This window comes from Pongo pygmaeus, chromosome 20 (genome assembly GCF_028885625.2).
Source record: "Pongo pygmaeus isolate AG05252 chromosome 20, NHGRI_mPonPyg2-v2.0_pri, whole genome shotgun sequence".
NCBI lineage: Eukaryota > Metazoa > Chordata > Mammalia > Primates > Hominidae > Pongo > Pongo pygmaeus.
Window position 1 is genome coordinate 14,899,363 of NC_072393.2, and position 22,214 is coordinate 14,921,576.

General features: G+C 44.6%; 1 protein-coding gene across 7 annotated transcripts in view; it reads right to left on the reverse strand.

Annotated features, from left to right (window-relative positions):
* Positions 1 to 22,214, reverse strand: part of ADGRE3 (adhesion G protein-coupled receptor E3) — a 71,660-nt gene that overhangs the window by 36,355 nt on the left and 13,091 nt on the right. For 2 of the 7 annotated variants that reach the window (XM_063658734.1, XM_063658735.1), the window contains exons 1-2: positions 6,419 to 6,553; positions 2,977 to 3,014 (exon numbers count right to left, since the gene is read on the reverse strand). Coding sequence is in view for 3 of the 7 variants with exons in the window: in XM_063658732.1 (XP_063514802.1) it covers positions 6,419 to 6,514 (96 nt within the window). In the remaining 4 variants the exon portion in view is untranslated. Of the gene's footprint in view, positions 1 to 2,976; positions 3,015 to 6,418; positions 6,575 to 7,888; positions 8,012 to 8,878; positions 10,263 to 13,258; positions 13,310 to 22,214 lie in introns of those variants that run through there. The other 5 variants (XM_054461773.2, XM_054461776.2, XM_063658732.1 and 2 more) reach the window with 5 other exon arrangements.

Consider the following 22,214-nt stretch of genomic DNA (forward strand, 5'->3'; position numbering starts at 1 on the left):
TCGGCTCACTGCAGCCTCCAGCTCCTGGGTTCAAGTGATTCTCGTGCCTCAGTCTCCTGAGTAGCTGGGACTACAGGTGCACACCGCCATGCTTGCTTAGTTTTTTTTATTTTTATTTTTTTGTATAGACAGGGTCTTGCTCTGTTGCCCAGGCTGGTCTGGAACTCCCGGGCTGAAACGATTCTCCGGCCTTGCCCTTCCAAAGTGATGGGATTATAGGAGTGAGCCACCGTGCCTGATTGGGTTAGTTATTGTTAACATTTTTTGCCAACAAGGTAGTGGTGAGTTTGTTAGAAATAGACCAGTGGTTCTCAACTGGCGGGCGATTCTGCTACTCCCTCCACAGGGCACATGTGGCGATGGCTGGAGACATTTTTGGTTGTCACTGTCACAACAAGGGAGTGGTTGCCACTATTGAAGCAGCGTCATTGTCTGGGGTAAATACCCAGAGTTTGTCACCTTGCGCCAAGATTAAGGACATGGACACACACGAGGAGTGAGTTTAGGAGTGGAGGTTTAATAGGCAAAAGAAACAGAAAAGAGGGCAGGGCGAGGCGGCTCATGCCTGTAATCCCAGAACTTTGGGAGGCCGAGGGGGGTGGATCACCTGAGGTCAGGAGTTCAAGACCAGCCTGACCAACATGGTGAAACCCCGTCTCTACAGAAAATACAAAATTAGCCGGGCATGGTGGCGCATGCCTGTAATCCCAGCTACTTGGGATGCTGAGGCAGGAGAATCGCTTGAACCTGGGAGGTGGAGGAGGCAGAGGTTGTGGTGAGCCGAGATCGCGTCACTGCACTCCAGCCTGGGCAACAGAGGGAGACTCCATCTCAAAAAAAAAGAGAAAGTAGAACTAGAACAGCTCTCTCCCTTGAGAGAGAGAGGGATGCCTGAAAGCAAAATCCCCCCCACCGACTAGATTTTATAGTCAGACTGAGGAAGCGGTGTCTGAATTACATAGGGCCCACAGGTTGGTTGGGCAGGTGCGACATTTACATACTGCTCGGGGAAGGCTGGTTGCCCTAGCCACTTGGCCAGTACCATCTTGTCTGCTCCTTACTGTACATGTGACTGGCAAAGAGAAGGGAAGATGGAGCTGCCATTTTGATCATGTCTAGTCCCAGGTGGCCTTTCCTATTGGCATAGTTGCTGGCATTGACCCATAAGCTTCCAGCTTGCTTGTCTATGTCCGCAGCTCGATTTTACAGGCTGCTGTTTGTTAGAAAAGAAAATTTGGGGCTGCTCTTCATTAAAAGGAAAACCTCACTGAGGACTTCCTTACCCTCACTATCTGCCTAAGTAATTTCTTCTTAACTCCTATATCATTATTTATTTATTTATTTATTTTTGAGATGGAGTCTTGCTCTGTTGCCCAGGCTGGAGTGCAGTGGCGTGATCTCAGCTCACTGTAAGGTTCAAGTGATTCTCCTGCCTCCTGGGTTCAAGTGATTCTCCTGCTTCAGCCTCCTGGGTTCAAGTGATTCTCCTGCTTCAGCCTCCTGAGTAGCTGGGATTACAGGCATGCGCCCTCATGCCCGGCTAATTTTTATATTTTTTGTAGACATGGGGGTTTCATCATATTGGCTAGGCTGGTCTTGAACTCCTGACCTCAGGTGATCCACCCACCTCCCAAAGTGCTGGGATTACAGGTGTGAGCCGCCATGCCCGGCCTGATTACTTGATTCTTTATGTGTTCATTACCTCAATGATCATTCCTTGAACTCCTAATTTGGGGTTGGTCTTATTCCCTTCCTCAAAAAGCTCACAGTCTAGGGATTGATTACATGATGTAATTACATATTTATATAAATGCTGTCAGTTGGCCAGAGACAATAATGGATACCATTGGATACTTGGATCTCTTTTGCAGCAGTGCAGCAGGCCTTAATATACTCTCTTGGCCTGTCTTTCTTGGTCTGGGATAGATTCCTGTCTTTAGATGTCAACACACACACACTCACACACACACACTCACACACTGTTGTATGTATGTACGTACACGCACACTGTGTGTGTCTATCTATACCTATATCTATAAGTAGATATAGATACAGAGCCCTCTTGGTATACGCATGGCATTGGTTCCAGGATTGTCCATATATGCTCAAATCCAATCCATGCATACTCAAGTCCCATGGAACTCACTCATGAAAAGTCAGTGCTTCCTCTTTGTGAGTTTTGCAACCTGCCAATATATATGTGTGTGTGTGTATATATATATATATATTTTTTTTTTTTTTTTTGAGACGGAGTCTTGCTCTGTCACCCAGGCTGGAGTGCAGTGGCAACATCTCCACTCACCACAACCTCCGCTTCCTGGATTCAAGTGATTCTCCTGCCTCAGCCTCTGGGGTTGCTGGGATTGCAGGCATGTGCCATCATACCTGGCTAATTTTTGTATTTTTAGTGGAGATGAGGTTTCACCATGTTGGCCAGGCTGGTCTCGAACTCCTGACCTCAAGTAACCCGCCTGCCTCGGCCTCCCAAAGTGCTGGGATTACAGGCGTGAGCCACCGTGCCAAGCCTGGCAATACTGTATTTTTGATTCACAATTTGGTTGAAAAATTTCCTCATGTAAGTGGATCCCCGCAGTTCAAATGTGTGTTGTTCAACTGTATATATAGTGATATATCTATAGTGAGCTGGATAATGATACACATATAGTGGTATACCTAATGGTATATCTATATCTATCTATCTATAGATATATGTATATATACCACAGTTATACATAATATATAATTGTATATAATATATAAATATGTACTACTGTGTAGTAATATGATATTATATGGTAATAATATATTATATATTTATATATAATAAATACTTTGTCCTAAATAATACATTATTTTATTTATATATAGTATATATTTTGTCCTAAATCCATCCCCATTTGCTCACTTTGGGCTTTGTAAATATTTGTTACTGATGTTTGTTACCTGGGTAGGGTCTGGGGATTAGCCTCCACTCACCTCTTTCCTGCCCTGGGTTGTCTCTGAGGAGGTGGTATCTGCAAAAGACATCATGATGGAGTTACTATTGGAGCTGAGAGTGACCAGCAGAGGGCTGGGCAGGTGGGGTAAGTAATGGGGTGGGCAACTTTGCACCTAGAAGGTGAAAGCCTGAACTCATAGTCTTTATCTGTTGTTTGTTTATTTTTTAAAAATTTTAAATTTTATTTAAAAAATTTTTTATTTTTTATTTTTATTTTTATTTTGAGACAGAGTCTCACTCTGTTGCCCAGGCTGGAGTGCAATGGTGCGACCTCGGCTCACTGCAACCTTCACCTCCTGGGTTCAAGCGATTCTCCTGCCTCAGCCTCCTGAGTAGCTGGGATTACAGGCACGCACCTCCAGGCACAGCTAATTTTTGTATTTTTAGTAGAGATGGGGTTTCACCACGTTGGCCAGGCTGGTCTCAGACTCTTGACCTCAGGATCCGCCTGCCTCGGCCTCCCAAAGGTCTGGGATTACAGGCATGAGTCATCGCACCTGGCTTTTTTTTTTTTCCTTTTTTTTTTTTAGATAGGGTCTCATTCTGTTGCCCAGGCTGGAGTGCAGTGGCACAATCTTGGCTCACTGCAATATCAACGTCCTGGGCTCAAGCAATCCTCCACCTCAGTCGCCCAAGTGGCTGGGACTATAGGTGTGTACCACCACACCCGGCTAAATTTTTTTTTTTTGTATTTTTTGTAGAGATGGGGTTTCGCCATGTTGGCCAGGCTGGTCTCAAATTCCTGACCTCAGGCGATCCACCCGCCTTGGCCTCCTAAAATGCGAGGATTACAGGCGTGAGCCACCGTGCCTGGCCTCCAAATTCTTTTATTCCGTCTTGACTGGAAATTAGAACTGAAATGGCCGAGAAAACAGAAAATTAGAAGCCTCCTGTGTTTAAAGTCAGCCTGGCTGGGAATGATAACCGAAACAGAAGCATCACTGTCTGGTCCTCAGCTGTTAATGAAGACTTTTGTGTTGGTTCCTGTGCTTAGTGAGGACATCTCTACTTTAGAAATTTGAGGAAGGGTACACGTGTAGTCCCAGCTGCTTGGGAGGCTGAGGCAGGAGGATCATATGAGCCCAGGCGTTCGAGACCAGCCTGGCCAACATGGCAAAACCCTGTCTCTACTAAAAATACAAAAATTAGCTGGACATGGTGGTGGGTGCCTGTAATCCCAGCTACTCGGGAGGCTGAGGCAGGAGAATCTCTTGAACCTAGGAGGCAAAGGTTGCAGTGAGCCAAAATCACACCACTGCACTCCAGCCTGGGAGACAGAGCGAGACTCTGTCTCTGGAAAAAAAAAAAAAAAAAAAAAGAAGACAAGGAAAATCTAGCAAATGTTTACATATCTTTTATCATCATGCTGAGGTTAAATTTGTACTTATTCTAAATTTTGGTTTTCAGCTCAGTCTATTTGCTTAAAAGCGCAAACAGTGTTGTTTTAATACTGAACATTTTATCTTAAGAGTTCAAGAACTCTTTGACTTACAACCCTGAGTCTAGAATATGTTTGTTATAGGAAACCGTATTCATTGTAGAAAACTGCCCTTTTGAACCAAAGCTGCACACTTTATCATTGGGTGGGGGTGTGGGTTGCTTAGAGCTGCCAGCCTTGGTAATAACGAACCGCAAATGGGCTCAGTCTTTATAAAAGGATGGTGCAGATCTCTTAACATTAGGAAAACAACCAAAGGCATTTTCCTTTTTTGTAAAATAAGGCGAATTTAAGAGATTAACATCAGAACCCAGGTAGAATCACAGTCTGCTTCTACACTGTCAATAGAGGTGCACATTGCTTAGTAAAAGACAGATTTACGGCTGAGTGCTGTGGCTTATGCCTATAATCCCAGCACTTTGGGAGGCCAAGGCAGGAGGATCGCTTGAGACCAGGGGTTTGAGACCGGCCTGGGCGACATAGTGAGAACCCCATCTCTACAAAAAATGAAGAAATTAGCCAGGTGTGGTGGCTCATACCTATAATCTCAGCCACTCAGGAGGCTGAGGTGGGAGGATTGAGCCTAGAAGTTCAAGGCTGCAGTGAGCAATGATGGTGCCACTGCACTCCAGCGTGGGTGACAGAGTGAGACCCTATCTCTGAAAAATAAAAAAAAAAGTTTCTGTTTTATTATCCCAACAGTATCCAATACCTCATGGGTGGTCTACCAAGTCTCATCTCTTTTCTCATATAGACTTTCCCATCCATGTTTTCCATGGGAGTGGTCATGTTTATACGACATAACATCTCTCCCTGGACACGGATCCACGGGTGCACATGGGGCTCAAACTGGGCCAATGTATTCATTCCCAAAGATTTGCAATGGGGTCTCAGAGAGAGAATCAACTGATCTCTCTTTGGTTGGTTGGGGCAAAAAAAATGGTAAGATCTGGAGCGGTTGGTGTCATATTTCCTTTTTTTTTTTTTTAAAGACAGAGTTTCGCTCTGTCACCCAGGCTGGGGTGCAGTGGCGTGATCTTGTCTCACTGCCACCTCCGCTTCCCAGGATCAAGCAATTCTTGTGCTTCACCCTCCTGAATAGCTGGGATTACAGGCACCTGCCACCACACCCAGCTAATTTTTGTATTTTTAGTAGAAATGGGGTTTCGCCATCTTGGCCATGCTGGTCTTGAACTCCCAGTGTCGAGTGATCTGCCCGCCTTGGCCTCCCAAAGTACTGGGATTACAGGCGTGAGCCACCCCTCCCAGCCAGTGGTCATATTTTCTGTCCTGTGGTCTAGGAAGCAGAGAAAGCCAGCCTGCAATGAAAGAGAAGGAAGGAGCAGACCCAAAGACGCTTAGAGACAGGGACTAGGAGATGCACCCTGGAGGTGTCGAGTTCCCAGTTTTAGTTAATTCTAGAAGCCCAGCTGCATTCCTGTCCTTGCAGGGCATGGCCATGCATCCTTTTCATAAACCCATTTTTCTGCCTGTTAGCCTGAGTGAGTTTCTCTTCCTTGCAATTCAAAGAATGTGGTCTCAATCACCACCTTATCACATCCTTCATCTCCAAACTAAAGTTCCCTTTCTCACCCCCTTATTTCCCTCAACTTGAACTTCCTTCTTTCCTTGTAGTTCCCTGCAGAAAACAAAAACCACATCCTGGTCCCACAACAAATATGTCTTTTCTGATGTTAGATTCAATAAAAAATGAGGAAGGACTGCCGCCTGTAAGAAGTCCCAGCACTTTGGGAGGATGAGGCTCGTGGATCAAGAAAAACTAGCTGGGCGTCGTGGTGCACGTCTGTAATCTCAGCTACTTGGGAGGCTGAGACAGGAGAATCGCTTGAGCCCGGGAAGTGGAGGTTTCAGCCACTGCACTCCAGCCTGGACTACAAAGCGAGACTCTGTCTCAAAACAAAACAAACAAACAAAAAAACAACAACAGAGGAAGGAAGGAAGGAGGACAAAAAAGTTCTTACCCTGACAGGTGTTCTCATTGGAATTATTGAATTGTTCATTCCGAGAACGGAGTCTATATCCTGGGACACAGCGACAGTAGAAACTTCCTTCGACATTGTGACACGCAGCGTTTAATCCACAATATATACTATGGGGTGGTTTACATTCATTAATATCTGGAACACAAAGAAGCAATTGGGTCATTCATTCAGCAAAGATTTATTGAGCATCTACTATGTGTCAGGAATTGTGCTCTTTCCCCTATGGTCTGTCCTGGCTTTCTGAGACAAATCAGTTTAGGTAATGGTTATCTTGGTTTTTCGCTTTCTTCATTGACTTTGGTGGGGTTCTCCAGGAAGCAGACAATGAGACGAGAATATAAGTATAAGTACTTTATTTGGGAGGGGATCCCAGGAAACACTGAAAGGGAAGCCACGAAATGAAACAAGAAACTATCTTTTCTTTTTGAGATGGAGTTCTCGCTCTGTCATCCATGCTGGAGTGCAATGGCAGGATCTGGGCTCACTGCAACTTCTGCCTCCTGAGTTCAAGCGATTCTCCTGTCTCAGCCTCCCGAGTAACTGGGATTACAGGCATGCACCACCACGCCCGGCTGATTTTTGTATTTTTAGTTTAGACACGGGGTTTCACTATGTTGGCCAGGCTGGTCTCAAACTGCTGACCTCAGGTGATCCACCTGCCTTGGCTTCCCAAAGAACTGGGATTACAGGCATGAGCCACCATGCCTGGCTGAAACAAGAAACTATCTTAAATGAACGGCCAAGTTTCCAAAACAGCCTCCATTTTGCCTCCCTTTTGCTCCTGCTTCTGGATAACTTGCAAATTATCCCTGGCCAGGTGCAGGGTTCACGCCTATAATCCCAGCACTTTGGGAGGCTGAGGCAGGAGGATTGCTTGAGCTCAGGAGTTTGAGACCAGCCTGGACAATAGAGTAATAACCCATCTCTACAAAACAAACAAACAAACAAACAAACAAAGAAAAAAATTAGCTGGGCATGGTGGCACGCCTGTAGTTGCAGCTACTTGAGAGGTTTGATCCCAGGAGTTGGAGGCTGCAGTGAGTGTTTTTATTTATTTTGATCAGAGTCTCGATCTGTTGCCCAGGCTAGAGTGCAGTGGTGCAATCTCGGCTCACTGCAATCTCTGCCTCCCAGGTTCAAGCTATTCTCATGCCTCAGCCTCTTGAGTAGCTGAGATTATAGGCGCCCCACACCATGCCGGGCAAATTTTTGTATTTTTAGTAGAGATGGGGTTTTGTCATTTTGGCCAGACTGGTCTCGAACTCCTGACCTCAAGTGATCTGCCCGCCTCGGCCTCCCCAAGTGCTGGGATTACAGGCTTGAGCCACTGTGTCCAGCTTGCAGTGAGCTTTGATCATGCCACAGCAGTCCAGCCTGGGCAATAGAGCAAGACCCTGTCTCTAATAATAATCATAATAAAATAATAATAAAAAAATAATACTTCTTTACCGTTACATGTCTCCAAGGGGAATGTGAATAGTTTCTGCCCAGATCCAGAAGTATATCCATGGTTGCAGGTGCAGTGAGTGTTATTGACACAGGAAGCATTTGGGGGGCACTTAGCACAGGAAGCTGCAGGGAGAAGAGAGGCAGGTTAAATGGACTGGGGTCACAAACTCTCCTGTTATAACTAGGCCCTGCCTCTTGATCACCTGAGGTCAGGAGTTCAAGAGCAGCCTGGCCAACATGCTGAAACCCCATCTCTACTACAAATACGAAAAATAGCCAGGTGTGGTGGCGCATGCCTATAATCCTAGCTACTCCGGAGGCTGAGGCAGAAGAATTGCTTGAACCCATGAGGCGGAGATTGCAGTGAGCTGAGATCATGCCTCTGCACTCCAGCCTGGGTGACAGAGGGAGACTCCGTTTCAAAACAAATATATATATTTGTTACATAGGTATACATGTGCCACGTTGGTTTGCTGCACCCATTTACGTTAGGTATTTCTCCTAATGCTATCCCTCCCCCAGCCCCCAACTCCCCTGACATATTATATATGTAAATAATAATAATAATGAGACCTCGCCTCTGGGCAGGGCCTCTCAAGGCTGAGGAAGCCTGTGCCTTTTCCTCTTGTGAGATCTAAGCACATTAAAAAATTAGAGTGGCCAGGCATGGTGGCTCAGTCCGCCTGGTGAGGATTTTCACATGGTGAAACCCCATCTCTACTAAAAAATACAAAAATTAGCCGGGTGTGGTGGCAGGTGCCTGTAATTCCAGCACTTTGGGAGGCTGAGGCGGGTGGATCACCTGAGGTCAGGAGTTCCAGACCAGCCTGACCAACATGGTGAAACTCTGTCTACTAAAAATACAAAATTAGCCAGGTGTAGTGGTACATGTCTGTAATCCCAGCTACTCAGGGGGCTGAGGCAGGAGAATCGCTTGGATCCGGGAGGCGGAGGTTGCAGTGAGCCGAGATCGCGCCATTGTGATCTCACCATGGTGAAAGGCATGGTGAGCACGCCTGTTGACATCTGTAATTCCAGTGCTTTGGGAGGCCCAGGTAGGAGGATTCCTTGAAGCTAGGAGTTGGAGAGCAGCCTGGGTAACATAGCAAGACACTATTGCTATAAAAAATAATTAAAAAAATTAGCCAGGCATGGTGGCATGTGCCTGTAGTCCCAGCTACTCTGGAGGCCGAAGCGGGAGGATTGCTTGAGCCCAGGAGTTTGAGGCTGCAATGAGTCGTGGTCATGTCATTACACTGCAGCCTGGGTGACAGAGTGAGGCTCTGTCTCTAAAACAAACAGACAAAAAAATTTGAATTTGTAGGGTACCATGGGAGGGAGATTCTGATCGTGGTATATGTTAAGGTATTTTTTCTTTAGGCTTCATTACTATGAAAATGATAAATTCACAGAATTGAAAAAAAATCCAACAATAAGTCTCTTATTACCCCAGATTCTGAGCTGCCCACTTCTTATTGTATACTTTTCAGAAAAATACCAATCCATATACACACATATGTGCATCATTTTTCTTTACATTATAGGAACATATTACACATACTGCTCTGTTCTTTGGTTTTCATGTAAAATTTTGCCTGAGAATTTTTTCCACAGCTTCACATGTGGAGCAACCTCTTTTTTTTTTTTTTTTTGAGACATAGTCTTGCTCTGTTGCCCAGGCTGGAGTGCAGTGGCGTGATATCGGCTCACTGCAAGCTCCACCTTCCGGGTTCATGCCATTCTCCTGCCTCAGCCTCCTGAGTAGCTGAGACTACAGGCGCCCGCCACCATGCCCAGCTAATTTTTGTATTTTTAGTAGAGGCGGGGGTTTCACGGTGTTAGCCATGATGGTCTTGATCTCCTGACCTCGTGATCCACCCTCCTCGGCCTCCCAAAGTGCTGGGATTACAGGCGTGAGCTACTGCGCCCAGCTGCAACCTCGTTATTTTAAAAGGCATTGCAGTATTCCATCCTGGGGATGGATAGTCCCAAATATGCTACTGAAACAAGGGTGCAATTGACCATGCACGCAAGTCTTAATGCATTTTGGATTTTGTTTTATTTTATTTTTTAAGAGATAAGGTCTCACTCTATTGTCCAGGCTGGCATGCAGTGGCAGATCATAGCTCACTGCAGCCTCAATCTCCTGGGCTCAAGCGATCCTCCTGCCTCAGCCTTCTGAGTAGTTGAGATTACAGGCATGTGCCAAAATGCCCAGCTAATTAAAAAAATTTTTTTGTAGAGATGGGGGTCTTGCTATGTTGCCTAGGCTGGTCTCTAACTCCTGGGCTCAAGTGATCCACCTGCCTTGGCCTCCCAAAGCACTGGGATTACAGGTGTGAGTCACCATGCCTAGCCTTTGGAATTTTATTTTTGGATAAAAATAAAATTATATGTTATATAATTTGTATATTGTAATATAATATATAACAATATATAATAATATATTATAAGATATAAATTATATATTTATACATATATATTGCATACACACACACACACACACATATATATATAGTGTTTTCTTTATCCACTTGTTGATTGATGGGCATTTGAGCTGGTTCCATGAGCTGGTTCCATATTTTTGCAATTGTGATTTGTACTGCTATAAACATGCTTGTGCAAGTATGTTTTTTGTATAATACTTCTTTTCCTCTGGGTAGATACCCAGTAGTGGGATTGCTGGGTCAAGTGGTAGAGCTACTTTTAGTTCTTTAGGGAATCTCCACAATGTTTTCCATAGTGATTGTACTAGTTTTAATTCCTACCAACAGTGTAAAGTGTTCCCTTTTCACTACATCCAAGCCAACATCTATTATTTTTTGATTATGGCCATTCTTGCAGGAGTAAGGTGGTATTGCATTGTGATTTAGATTTGCATTTCCCTTATAATTAGTGATGTTGAGCATTTTTTCATGTTTCTTGGCCTTTTTTTTTTTTTTAAAGACAGAGTCTCGCTCTGTTGCCCAGGCTGGAGTGCAGTGGTGTGATCTCGGCTCACTGCAGCCTCTACCTCCTGAGTTCAAGCGATTCTCCTGTCTCAGCCTCCCGAGTAGCTAGGGTTACAGATGTGCACCATCACACCTGGCTAATTTTTGTATTTTTGGTAGAGACGGAGTTTCACCATGTTGGCCAGGCTGGTCTCGAACTCCTGACTTCAAGTGATCCACCTGCCTTGGCCTCCCAGAGTGCTGGGATTACAGGCATGAGCCACTGTGCCTGGCCTGTTGGCCATTTGTATATAGAAGAGGTGGTATTGTACTTAGTGGAGCAAAATAGTCACCCACTAAGTATGCACAATTCTCCTGGGGGGACAGGGAGAGGTGGTACCCTCTGCCACTCATTTCTTTCCTATCCCTTCCCTTCCTGTTCAGGTTCTGCTTAGTTCAAAGTGAGCTCTGAAAGTCTACTCTTAATCTTTTCCAGCACTTAATACCTTACCATACTGAGTATACTGGTTTAAATAGTGTCCTCCTAAAATTCTTGTCCACCCAGAACCTCAGGATGTGACTTTATTTGGAAACAGGGTCTGTACAGATGTAATCAAGTTAAGATGAGGTCGTACTGGAGTAGTGTGGGCGCAGGTTGTCCTTTCATGTAGTGTCAGGGTGTGGGCTAGTTTGGGCTTCCTTCCAACATGGCGACCTCAGTCAGGCTGCTTATGGCCTCCAGAACTCTGGGAATGGGACTTGCGGTTGTCTGGGGGAGTCTCGGCAGAGAGGAAATGTGGCTGCTGGTGGCTATGAAGTAAGACTTGGAGCAGATGGAAATTTTTTGGAGTGAAATGTGGCATGCCCTGTAATGCAAATATCCTTCCATCCTTCCTGTGAATGGGCCAGTAAAATCTACCTTGCTCATGAATGTCTTCTTTTCCATGAATGTCTTCTCTTCTGTTTTTTTTTTTTAAATTATAGTAACATGCACATAATATGAAATTTACCATCTTAGTGCAGCAGTACTCACAATAGCAAAGACTTGGAAACAACCCAAATGTCCATCAATGATAGACTGGATTAAGAAAATGTGGCACGTATACACCAGGGAATACTATGCAGCCATAAAAAATGATGAGTTCATGTCCTTTGCAGGGACATAGATGAAGCTGGAAACCATCATTCTCAGCAAACTATCAGAAGGACAGAAAACCAAACACCGCATGTTCTCACTCATAGTTGGGAGTTGAACAATGAGAACACTTGGACACAGGGCAGGGAACATACACACTGGGGCCTGTCCAGGGGGTGGGGAGCATGGGGAGGGATAGCATTAGGAGAAATACCTAATGTAAATATCGAGTTGATGGGTGCAGCAAACCAATATGGCACATGTATACCTATGTAACAAACCTGCACGTTGTGCACATGTACCCTAGAACTTAAAGTATAATAAAAAAAAAAAAAAAGAAATTTACCATCTTAGCCATTACTAAGTGTACAGTTCAATGGAATTTAATACATTCATAATGTTGTGGAACCATCTCCGTAACTGTTTTCACCTTGTAAAACTGAAACTCTGTACCCACTAAACACTGACTCCAGGCTGGGCATGGTGGCTCATGCCTGTAATCCCAGCAATTTGGGAGGTTGAGGTGGGCAGACGGTTTGAGGCCAGGAGTTGGAGACCAGCATGGGTGTCATGGTGAAACCCAGTCTCTACAAAAAATGCAAAAATTAGCCCAGTGTGGCGTGTGTCTTTAGTCCCAGGTACTCGGGAGGCTGAGGCATGAGATTCGCTTGAACCCAGGAGGTGGAGGTTGCAGTGAGTCGAGATGGCACCACTGCACTCCAGCCTGGGTGACAGAGTGAGACTCTGTCTCAAAAAAAGAAGAAGAAGAAGAAGAAAAAAAGAGACTCTCAGGTTCCACCCTAGACCTGAGCCCTTCCCAGATTCTTAACCCACAGAAACCAAGAGTGATAACCAGACAAACTTTTTTTTCTCTTAGATTCAAGAGGTACTTGTGAATCTAGAGAGAGAGTCCCAGGGGAGTAACATTAAACAGAAATGACCTTGTTCATTATTTGTTGGCTTGTTTATAATCAGAATGATAATGATTACCATTCCTTTGTCTCTCCCCACTAGAATGTCTGCTTCATGAGACTTTGTGTGTTTTATTTTCTGTTCTATCTCCATGTTGTACTCATTGTGGTTAGCAAAAACAGACAAATTAAAAATCAAACAAAAAGATAAATAAAAGGCTATCCATATTTGATATAATGATGAATTAAGCAAACAAATAATGAAACACAGGAGCAAGACTTCCCAAATATTGCTCTCAGAACAGGCACTTTTCTTCAGCCCACTGGAGAACATGAGTGGCTCCAGGTCCAGCCCTTGGTCCACACGTTCTCTATTCTGGCTCTGAGCACTCACTTTTGGTTTTCTGAGTCACAGCTCCAAAGAGGCTCAGCAGAAAGCAGAGGCCTGGAATAGATGGGAAACAGAAGGGAGAGACATGAAACAATTGAGGAATGATTCCAAGAAATGCCCCAAGGACTGTGTATCAGTTATCTATCACTGTGTAACAAATTACAAAAATGTAGTGGCTTAAAACAACATTTTTGTTGAGTATGGAGATCTCTCAAATAACTAAAAATAGGACCACTGTTGGACCCAGCAATCCCACTACTGGATATCTACCCAAAGGAAAAGAAATCATTATATAAAAAAGACACCTGCACTCATGTGTTTACAGCAGCATTATTCACAATAGGCAAGTCACGGAGCCAACCTAAGTGTCCACCAACAGCTGACTAGATAAAGAAAATATGCCATATATGCACCATGGAATACTATGCAGCCATAAGAAAGAATGAAATCATGCCCTTAGCAGCAACATGGATGGAGCTGGAGGCCATTATCCTAAGTGAACTCACTCAGAAGCAGAAAATCAAATATTGTATGTTCTCACTTATATGTGGGAGCTAAACAGTGGGCAGACCTGGACATGAAGATGGAGACAATAGACGCTGGGGACTTTGCAATAGCCATGACTTGGCTATTGTGAATAGTGCTGCCATAGACATATGAGGGCAGGTGTCTCTTTGATATAATGATTACTTTTTTTTCTTTTTTTCAGACAGAGTCTCTTTCTGTCACTCAGGCGGGAGTGCCGTGGCGCGATCTTGGCTCACCACAACCTCCACCTCCCAGGTTCAATCGATTCTCCTGCCTTAGCCTCCCGAGTAGCTTGGATTACAGGCACTCGCTACCACACCTGGCTAATTTTTGTACTTTTAGTAGAGAGGGGGGTTTCACCATGTTGGCTAGGCTGGTCTTGAGCTCCTGACCTCAAGTGATCCACCCACCTCAGCCTCCCAAAGTGCTGGGATTACGGGCATGAGCCACCCTGCCCAGCCCAATGACTATTATTATTTTTTTGGGTAGATACCCAGTAGTGGGATTTCTGGGTCCAACAGTAGTTCTATTTTTAGTTCTTTAAGAGATCTCCACACTCAACAAAAATGTTGTTTTAAGCCAGTAAAAAAGGGGAGGATGTGGGGTGGTGATGGTTGAAAAATTACCTATTGGGTACAATGTTTAATATTTGGGTGATGGGTACATCAGAAACCCAGTCTCCACCATTATGCATGTAATATCCATGTAACATACAAGCACATGTACATCTTGAATCTAAGAAAAAAAATGTTTGTTTTGTTATCACTCTTGGTTTCTGTGGGTCAAGAATCTGGGAAGGGCTCAGCTGGGAGGTTCTAGCTTGATGGTCTCATATGATTGTAGTCAGTTAGTGGATGGGGCTGCAACAGCTGAGAACTAGCTGGGCATTGTCCTTTCACCTGTTGTCTCAGGGTGTTGGGCTTGTTTGGGCTTCCTTCAAACATGGAGACCTGAAGCAAACTGCTTTAATGGAACATCTAAGCTCTAAGCATGACTGCCCCAGCCGATGAGGCTGCATTTCCTCTTGACACTCATCCCTGAAAGTCACCTGGCTCTACTTCCATCATATTCCCTTGGTTACAAGCAAGTTACAAGCTCATTCAGATTCAAGTGGAGAAGAATCAAATTCTTCCTCCTTATGAGAGACCAGCAAGATTCTAGAAACACATTTTTGATGGGGGATATTATTTCCACCTTTTTGGAAAATAGTCTGCTCAGGCTGGCTCTATTGTGGCTGGTAAAGAGCCCTTTGCTCTTCCCCATGCCTTTCCAACATCAGGTGGTGTCATCAGTCATGTTCCTGCTTCTGCAAAGACCTAAAGATGCTGGACAGATGGACTGCTTTTTTCCTGTCACTTCAGCTTTGCAACGACTTTAGCAGGAAAGTGCTATTAGCATCATCTCTGTTTTTCAGATTAAGAAATGGAGGCACAGAGAGGGTAAGTAACTTGCTCCATTCACTGGGGCTAGTCAGTGGCAGAGCTGAGGTTAAACACGGTTTCTGGGTTCTAGCTGATAACCCCTTACACCACATAGCCTCTCCTTCAGAAATCCCACAGGGCACTACATGCATGGAAGTGCTGTTCAGATTGTAGACACTGTAGGTTGGCATGTTTATTGTGACAGTGACTTGTCCTTTTTCCCCCAGCAGATGCCACTCACCAGATCTGACTGGAGCCTCAAAGTCCAGTAGAGAGTGATATGTGACTTGGTCATTTAGGGCAGTGCAGATCAATTGTAGGATTTTGGAGAAGAGGCCCTGGGGGCTAACTGTGTGACTCTTCAAGAGCGGTAATGGGAGCAATCTAAATTTTTCTGGATCCCTCTCCTGAGTTTCCAATTGCTGCTGTCACAAATTCCATGAATGTGGTGGCTTAAAGCAACACTGATTCATTCTCTTACAGGTCTGGAGGTCAGAAGTCTTAAATCAGCCTCTATAGGCTAAAATCAAGAATGTTAGTAGGGCTGGTTTCTTTTGGAGGCTCTAGGGGAGAATCTGTTTCCTTGCCTTTTCCAGCTTCTAGAAGCTGCCTGCATTTCTTGGCTCATGGACCCTTCCTCCTTCTTTAAATCCAGCAGCACAGAATCTTCTCGTCTTCTTGATCTTCCACCTCCCTCTTAAGAGGATCTTTGTGATTATTATATTAGGCCCCCTGGAAAATTCAGGGTACTACCCCCATATTACGATTCTTAGCTTAATCAACATTTGCAAAGTTTCTTTTACCATGTAAGGTAAGATATTAACAGGTTCCAGGGATTAGGATGTGGATGTCTCTGTGGGGACTGTTATTTTTCTTCCCATAATTCTCACCCTTCCCCCAAGAAGATGCCAGGTCCGGTTTGTGATCAGTTACTTATGCAATTGCATTCATAGAACATTTTGAATATTCTCAGCTGGGCTTAATGTCAGGCTGATGTTTCCTTTAAAGTCCCCTTTCTCCTACATTTTTTATTTTTATTTTTATTTTTTTGAGTCAGGTTCTTTTTCTGTTGCCCCGGTTGGAGTGCAGTGGTGCAATCATAGCTCACTGTAGCCTTGAACTCCTGGGCTACATGCATGAGATACCACTTGTGGCTAATTAAAAATTTTTTTTTTGGTAGAGATTGGGTCTTGCTGTGTTGACTGAGCTGGTCTTGAACTGTTGGCCTCAAGTGATCCTCCATCTGTGGCCTCCCAAAGTGTTGGCATTATATGCGTGAAGCACTTTCTTCTTTTGTGTAAACATGAATGTGTAGCAGCCACACAAACCTTACGCCTGCCCAAATGATGACTAGCTCACAGGGCCAACTGATAAACCATATGGCTGAATAGTGTTACCCTGTTCCTAAAACTCAGGCAGTCTGGGGGACCATCATGTTTCCTTAAGACTAGTCTTTAGTCTAACCAGCAAGCCTGTACTCACTAATTTGGGCAAGGGTCTTAAGTTAGGGTTTCTGAAGAGTCATTGGTGTGTCAGAATCCCAGAGTTCTAAGAAACTTTAGAAATCATCCACTGACTCATTTTGTAGATGAGGAAACACGTCCCCTGGGGTTAAGTGGCTGGCACACTAGCTGGGCAAATCTGGGTAAGTTGTTTAACTTCTCTAAGCTTCCTTATGTGAAATAGGGCGGCAGTATGACCTACTTTGTGGGGTTTTGGAGATGACCTAAAGGAGGGACTGTGTAGAGCACAATGTCAGGCAGGAAGTCCTCCACTGATGCTGGCTGCTTCTGTCACCATTTGACTTCCTCCTTTCCCATTTGGATGCTTTCTCTTTCTCTCTTTTTGCCTAATTGCTCTGGCTTGCTGCCTATATTATCATTTGAGCTCTGTTGCTCAGGCTGGAGTGCAGTGATGCAATCACAGCTCATTGTAACCTTGAACTCCTAAGCTCAAGCGATCCTCCCACCTCAGCCTCCAGGGTAGCTGGGACTGCAGGTGTGTGCCACCATGACTGGCTAATTTTTTTTTGTTAATGTTTCGTGGAGACAGAGTCTTGCTATGTTGCTCAGTCTGGTCTCGAACTCCTGGCTCAAGCAATCTTCCCACCTTGGCCTTCCAAAGCTTTGGGATTATAGGTATGAGCCTCCATGCCCAACCCTGGAATCCTAATTCTTGACCCAATGCTCGTATCATCACCCTTGACTGTACCATCCGGTGATATGCGCTAAAAGTTCCTGGATAACCGAAATTCACTTATAATCCACCTCAGAAGTGTGGAGGACTCTGTCTCCAGTTCCAAAAAGGCAGGCTTCTTTCTCATTTGATTCCACATATACTGAAACACCTCTTATATATAAGATGCTATGCTAGGGGTTGCAAAGGTGAGGGAGACATGGCATTAGGATTTAAGTGTAGCTTGTATTATTTTGATAGAATTTACGGCCTATCAGCTGCCTCTGCAGCGGAATGGCTGTGAGGTTTTGAGCAATTCACAGAACCTCTCTACGATGCAATTTCTTCTCTGTAATGTGGAGATGCTGTGTGACAATGTAAAGCAATTTAAGCCTAATGCCGGGCTAAAGTAGCTGCTTACTAAATGTAAGCTTTGATTGATATTGGGACTATGAATATTGTTAATTCATCTGGAGCTGGAAAGATGGATGGGATTTCATCCGTACAGAGGTGGTGGTTGAAGCCATGGAATTCGGAGATTCCTATAGGGAGAGGGAGTAGAAAAACAGAAGACCCCAGGAAGGATCCTGTGGGAGGAGCATTATAGCAAAGATCTGGAGACAGACGGTTTGGGTTCAAATCCCAGCTCTCTTATTTACTAGCTGTGTGATGTTGGACAAATAGCATAACCTCTCTGTGCCCCAGTTTTCTTATCTGTAAGATGAGGATACCCCATGAGCATACTGATGATGCAACAGATTAATACATGTAAGATGCATAGTGAGTTTTCAAAGATGTTGGTTATCATTATTTTATTTGTATAAATTTGTGGGATACAAGTGTAATTTTGTTACATGCATAGATTGCATAGTGGTGAAGTCAGGGCTTTTAGAGTATCCACCATCCAAATGATGTACATTGAAACCATTAGGTAACTTCTTATTTTCCACTCTCCTTCTACTCCCTCAGCCTTCCCAGTCTTCATTGTCTATCATTCTACTCTCTATGTCCATGTGTCCACATTATTTAGCTCCCACTGATAAACAAGAACATGAGGTATTTGTCTTTTGGTGTCTGAGTTATTTCACTTAATATAATGACCTCTAAAATTAATAATAAAATTACCATTTATTTTATTGTCACAGGAAAATGATAAAGGAGGGAGAAGAAAGAATAGCAAGAGAAAAAGGAAAAAAGTCAGGGCAGGGCTAGGTTGCAGAAGTTATCAAGAAGGAGAGGACATCAATTAGAAAACAAAACTTGCCAAGAGGAAGATGAAGAACCTATTAGAGACTGAGTGCGGTGGCTCATGCCTGTAATCCTAGCACTTTGGCAGGCTGAGGCAGGTGGATCACCTGAGGTCAGGAGTTCGAGACCAGCCAGGGCAACATAGTGAAACCCCATCTCTACTAAAAATACAAAAATTAGCCAGGTGTGGTGATGTGTGCCTGTACTCCTAGCTACTCAGGAAGCTGAGGGAGGAGAATCACTTGAACCCGGGAGGCAGAGGTTTCAGTGAGCCAAGATCGCGCCACTGCACTCCAACCTGGGTGACAGAGGGAGATTCCGTCTCAAAAAACAAAACAAAACAAACAAACAAAACAAACAAAAAACGAAGCTACTAGATTGGATAGGAACATTTTAGGGATATTCGAGAGCATCCACTCCAAAGGGAAAAGGTGAGAGTGTTCAGAGCAGAAGAAAGAGGAGAAAATAACCAATTGCTGAACCAAGTGGTCCCTGACTGGGGGATAGGTTAAGGCTCAGTCATTGTTACAGTCACACATACCTGGAAGAAGCAATGGTCCCTGCATTTCTGCGGTACGGGTATCCCACGCCAGCCAGCCCTGGAAGCTCTCTACTGTGCCGTAAGCCAACCACCTTTCCTAGCTCAAGAAATCCCATGAGAATTGAAGTATGTATCTTAGGTCAGCTGACTCATGAAATTGCTATCAGAAAAGAGAACTGCTTCCCCTCTTTCGCCATCGGACTCATGGTTCTGCTTTTCGTTTATTTGCTGTACCTTTTCTGCCTAGCTATTGTTGATCACCTTTGGGATGATTGAGTCGGTAAACCCTAACGAGGAAATGCCCTGAAAGTTGCATCACATTGCCTGAGGATTAGGAAGTGCCTTTGGGGCCAAAATAAATCCTAAATAAGCCTGTGGTTTTGAGCTGAGTAAACCAGATTTTAGGGCGTCTGTGTTGGTATCTGAAGTTTCCAGAGGAGTCATTTTCACATATCTTTCTTTTCCCCCAGTAGATGATACTTACTGGTTATGATTGCTGAGCCATAAGAAGTTAAGAGTCCCAAAGTCTCATAGAAGGTAATACATTATTTGGTTATTTGGACCAACCCTAACCAGTCACAGGACTTGGGAGAAAAGGTCTCTAAGTCTACCCTGCCTCCAACAAATATTTATTTATTTATTTATTTGGGTCTTGCTCTGTTACCCAGGCTGGAGTGTCGTGGCACAATCATAGCTCACTGCTACCTCAAACTCCTGGGCTCCAGCGATCCTCCCACCTCATTCCTCTGAATTATTAGGACTACAGTTGCATGCCACCACGCCTGGCTTTTTTTTTTCAGTTTTTATTATTTTTTTTTGAAGAGAGACAGGGCCTCGCTTTGTAGCCCAGGCTTGTCTTGAACTCCTGGGCTCAAGCAATCCTTCTGCCTCAGCCTCTCAGTGTTGGGATTACAGGTGTGAACCACTGCACCTGGCCTCCCCTGCTTAAAACTCTTCTAAAGCTCTTCATTAGACTTAAAACACCAGACTTCCTACTGAAGCAGTGTCATTGTCTGGGGTTCATCCTCTCATGCCAAGGAAATCAAGGATGCGGACGCACAAGAAGTGAATTTAAGGCCGAGCACGGTGGCTCACCTCTGTAATCCCAGCACTTTGGGAGGCTGAGATGGGTGGATCCCCTGAGGTCAGGAGTTCAAGACCAGCCAAGCCAACATGCTGAAACCCTGTCTGTACTAAAAATACAAAAATTAGCTGGGCATGGTGGCGCATGCCTGCAATCCCAGCTACTCGGAAGGCTGAGGCGGGAGAATTGTTTGAACCTGGGAGGCAGAGGTTGCCGTGAGCGAAGATTGCGCCACTGCATTCCAGCCTGGGTGACAAAGTGAGACTTCATCTTAAAAAAAAAAAAAAAAAAAAAAAAAAAAGTGAGCTTAAGAGCAGAAGTTTAATAGGCAAGAGAAGAGAAAAAGGAGAAAAGCTTTATCCTGCAGAGCGAGAGGGGCTCCCAAGTGAGTCTTCCGGTCTCGTGGTGAAATGCATGGGGTTTTATAGCCGAGCTTGAAGAGGAGCTGTCTGATTTACATAGGGCCCGAGAGATTGGTCGGACTGGGTGTGCTGTTTGCATAGCACACAAAGAAGCTGGCTGCCCCATCCTCATCTTTTACTATGCAGATGCGGTCTCTACCTGGCTGGCACCATGTTGCCTGCTTTTTTACTGCACACATGGTGATAAAGAAAAGGGAAGAGGGAACCTCCATGTTGAACATGCCTGCCCCCCAGGGAGCCTTTTCCTATGGGCACAGCTGCTGCATTTACCTTTGCAAACTTCCAGCTTGCTTATTTATGTTTGTAGCTCAATTTTGCAGACTGTTCTTTGTTGTGGTGGTGGTGATGATGATGATGGTGATAATAACGGTTGTGGTGGTGATGGTAGTAATCATGGTAGTGGCAGGAGTGATGGTGGAGGTATAGGTGGTGGTGGTGACGATGAAGGAAGGGGTGATGGTGATGATGATGATGGTCGTGATGATGGTGAAGATGATGAAAGTGATGGTGATGGTAGTAGTGATGGTGGTGGTTATGTTATGGTGATGTTTTCAGAGATGGTGGTGATGATGGTGATTGAAGGTGACAGTTGCAGTGAAGGTGATTGTTGTAGTGATGGTGATGAAGGCTGTGATAGCAGTGGTGATGATGATGGGAGTGAAAATAGCAAAGGTGGTGGTTATATTGGTAGTGGAGGTAAAGATGAAAAGAAATGATTTTGGGGCTGCTTTTTGTTAACAGGGAAGCCTTACTGAGGACTCTCTTACCCTCATCAGTTGCCTGAATAATGTCTTTTTAGCTCCTGTATCACTAGATACAACAGAAACAAAAACGAACAAACAAACAAGCAAACAAACAAAAAAACCACTGCAAGAAAGTAGCCCTGGTGGCAAATGAAGACACGGTCATGGATTAAATCATTTAGGGAGAGATTATAGAGATTATGGCCGTCAGCCCCTCCATGGTTTTTCTTCATCCACATCTTCAGCCTAATTTGCTATGACACTCCCTTGTGCTTCCTGTGCATGGGACACAGAGGTCTCTTTGTTTCCTGAACACATCAAGTTTTTTCCCACCCCAGGGCGTTTGCATGCGCTATTGATGCTTTCTAGGATGCTTTCCACTTTAATATTCATGTTTGTTTCCTCTAGAGTCCCCCAGTTTTTGACTTTTTCTCTGTCCCAACTTAGAAATCCAGAGTGCCTTGACTGCTCTGTGACATTGCCAGCTGTATGTTTTACCCTGCAGGTTCAAACCAAGCTGAGATCTTGAACATCTCCAGGTACTGATAAAGGTGTTTAGGTTGTTTATGAAAACACTGCAAGAAGGCTGCGCATGGTGGCTCGCGCCTGTAATCCCAGCACTTTGGGAGACTGAAGTGGGTAGATCACCTGAGGTCAGGAGTTCGAGACCAGCCTGGCAAACATGGTGAAACCCTGTCTCTACTAAAAATAACAAAAATTAGCTGGACATGGTGGCATGTGCCTGTAGTCCCAGCTACTTGGGAGGCTGAGGCAGGAGAATCGCTTGAACCCAGGAG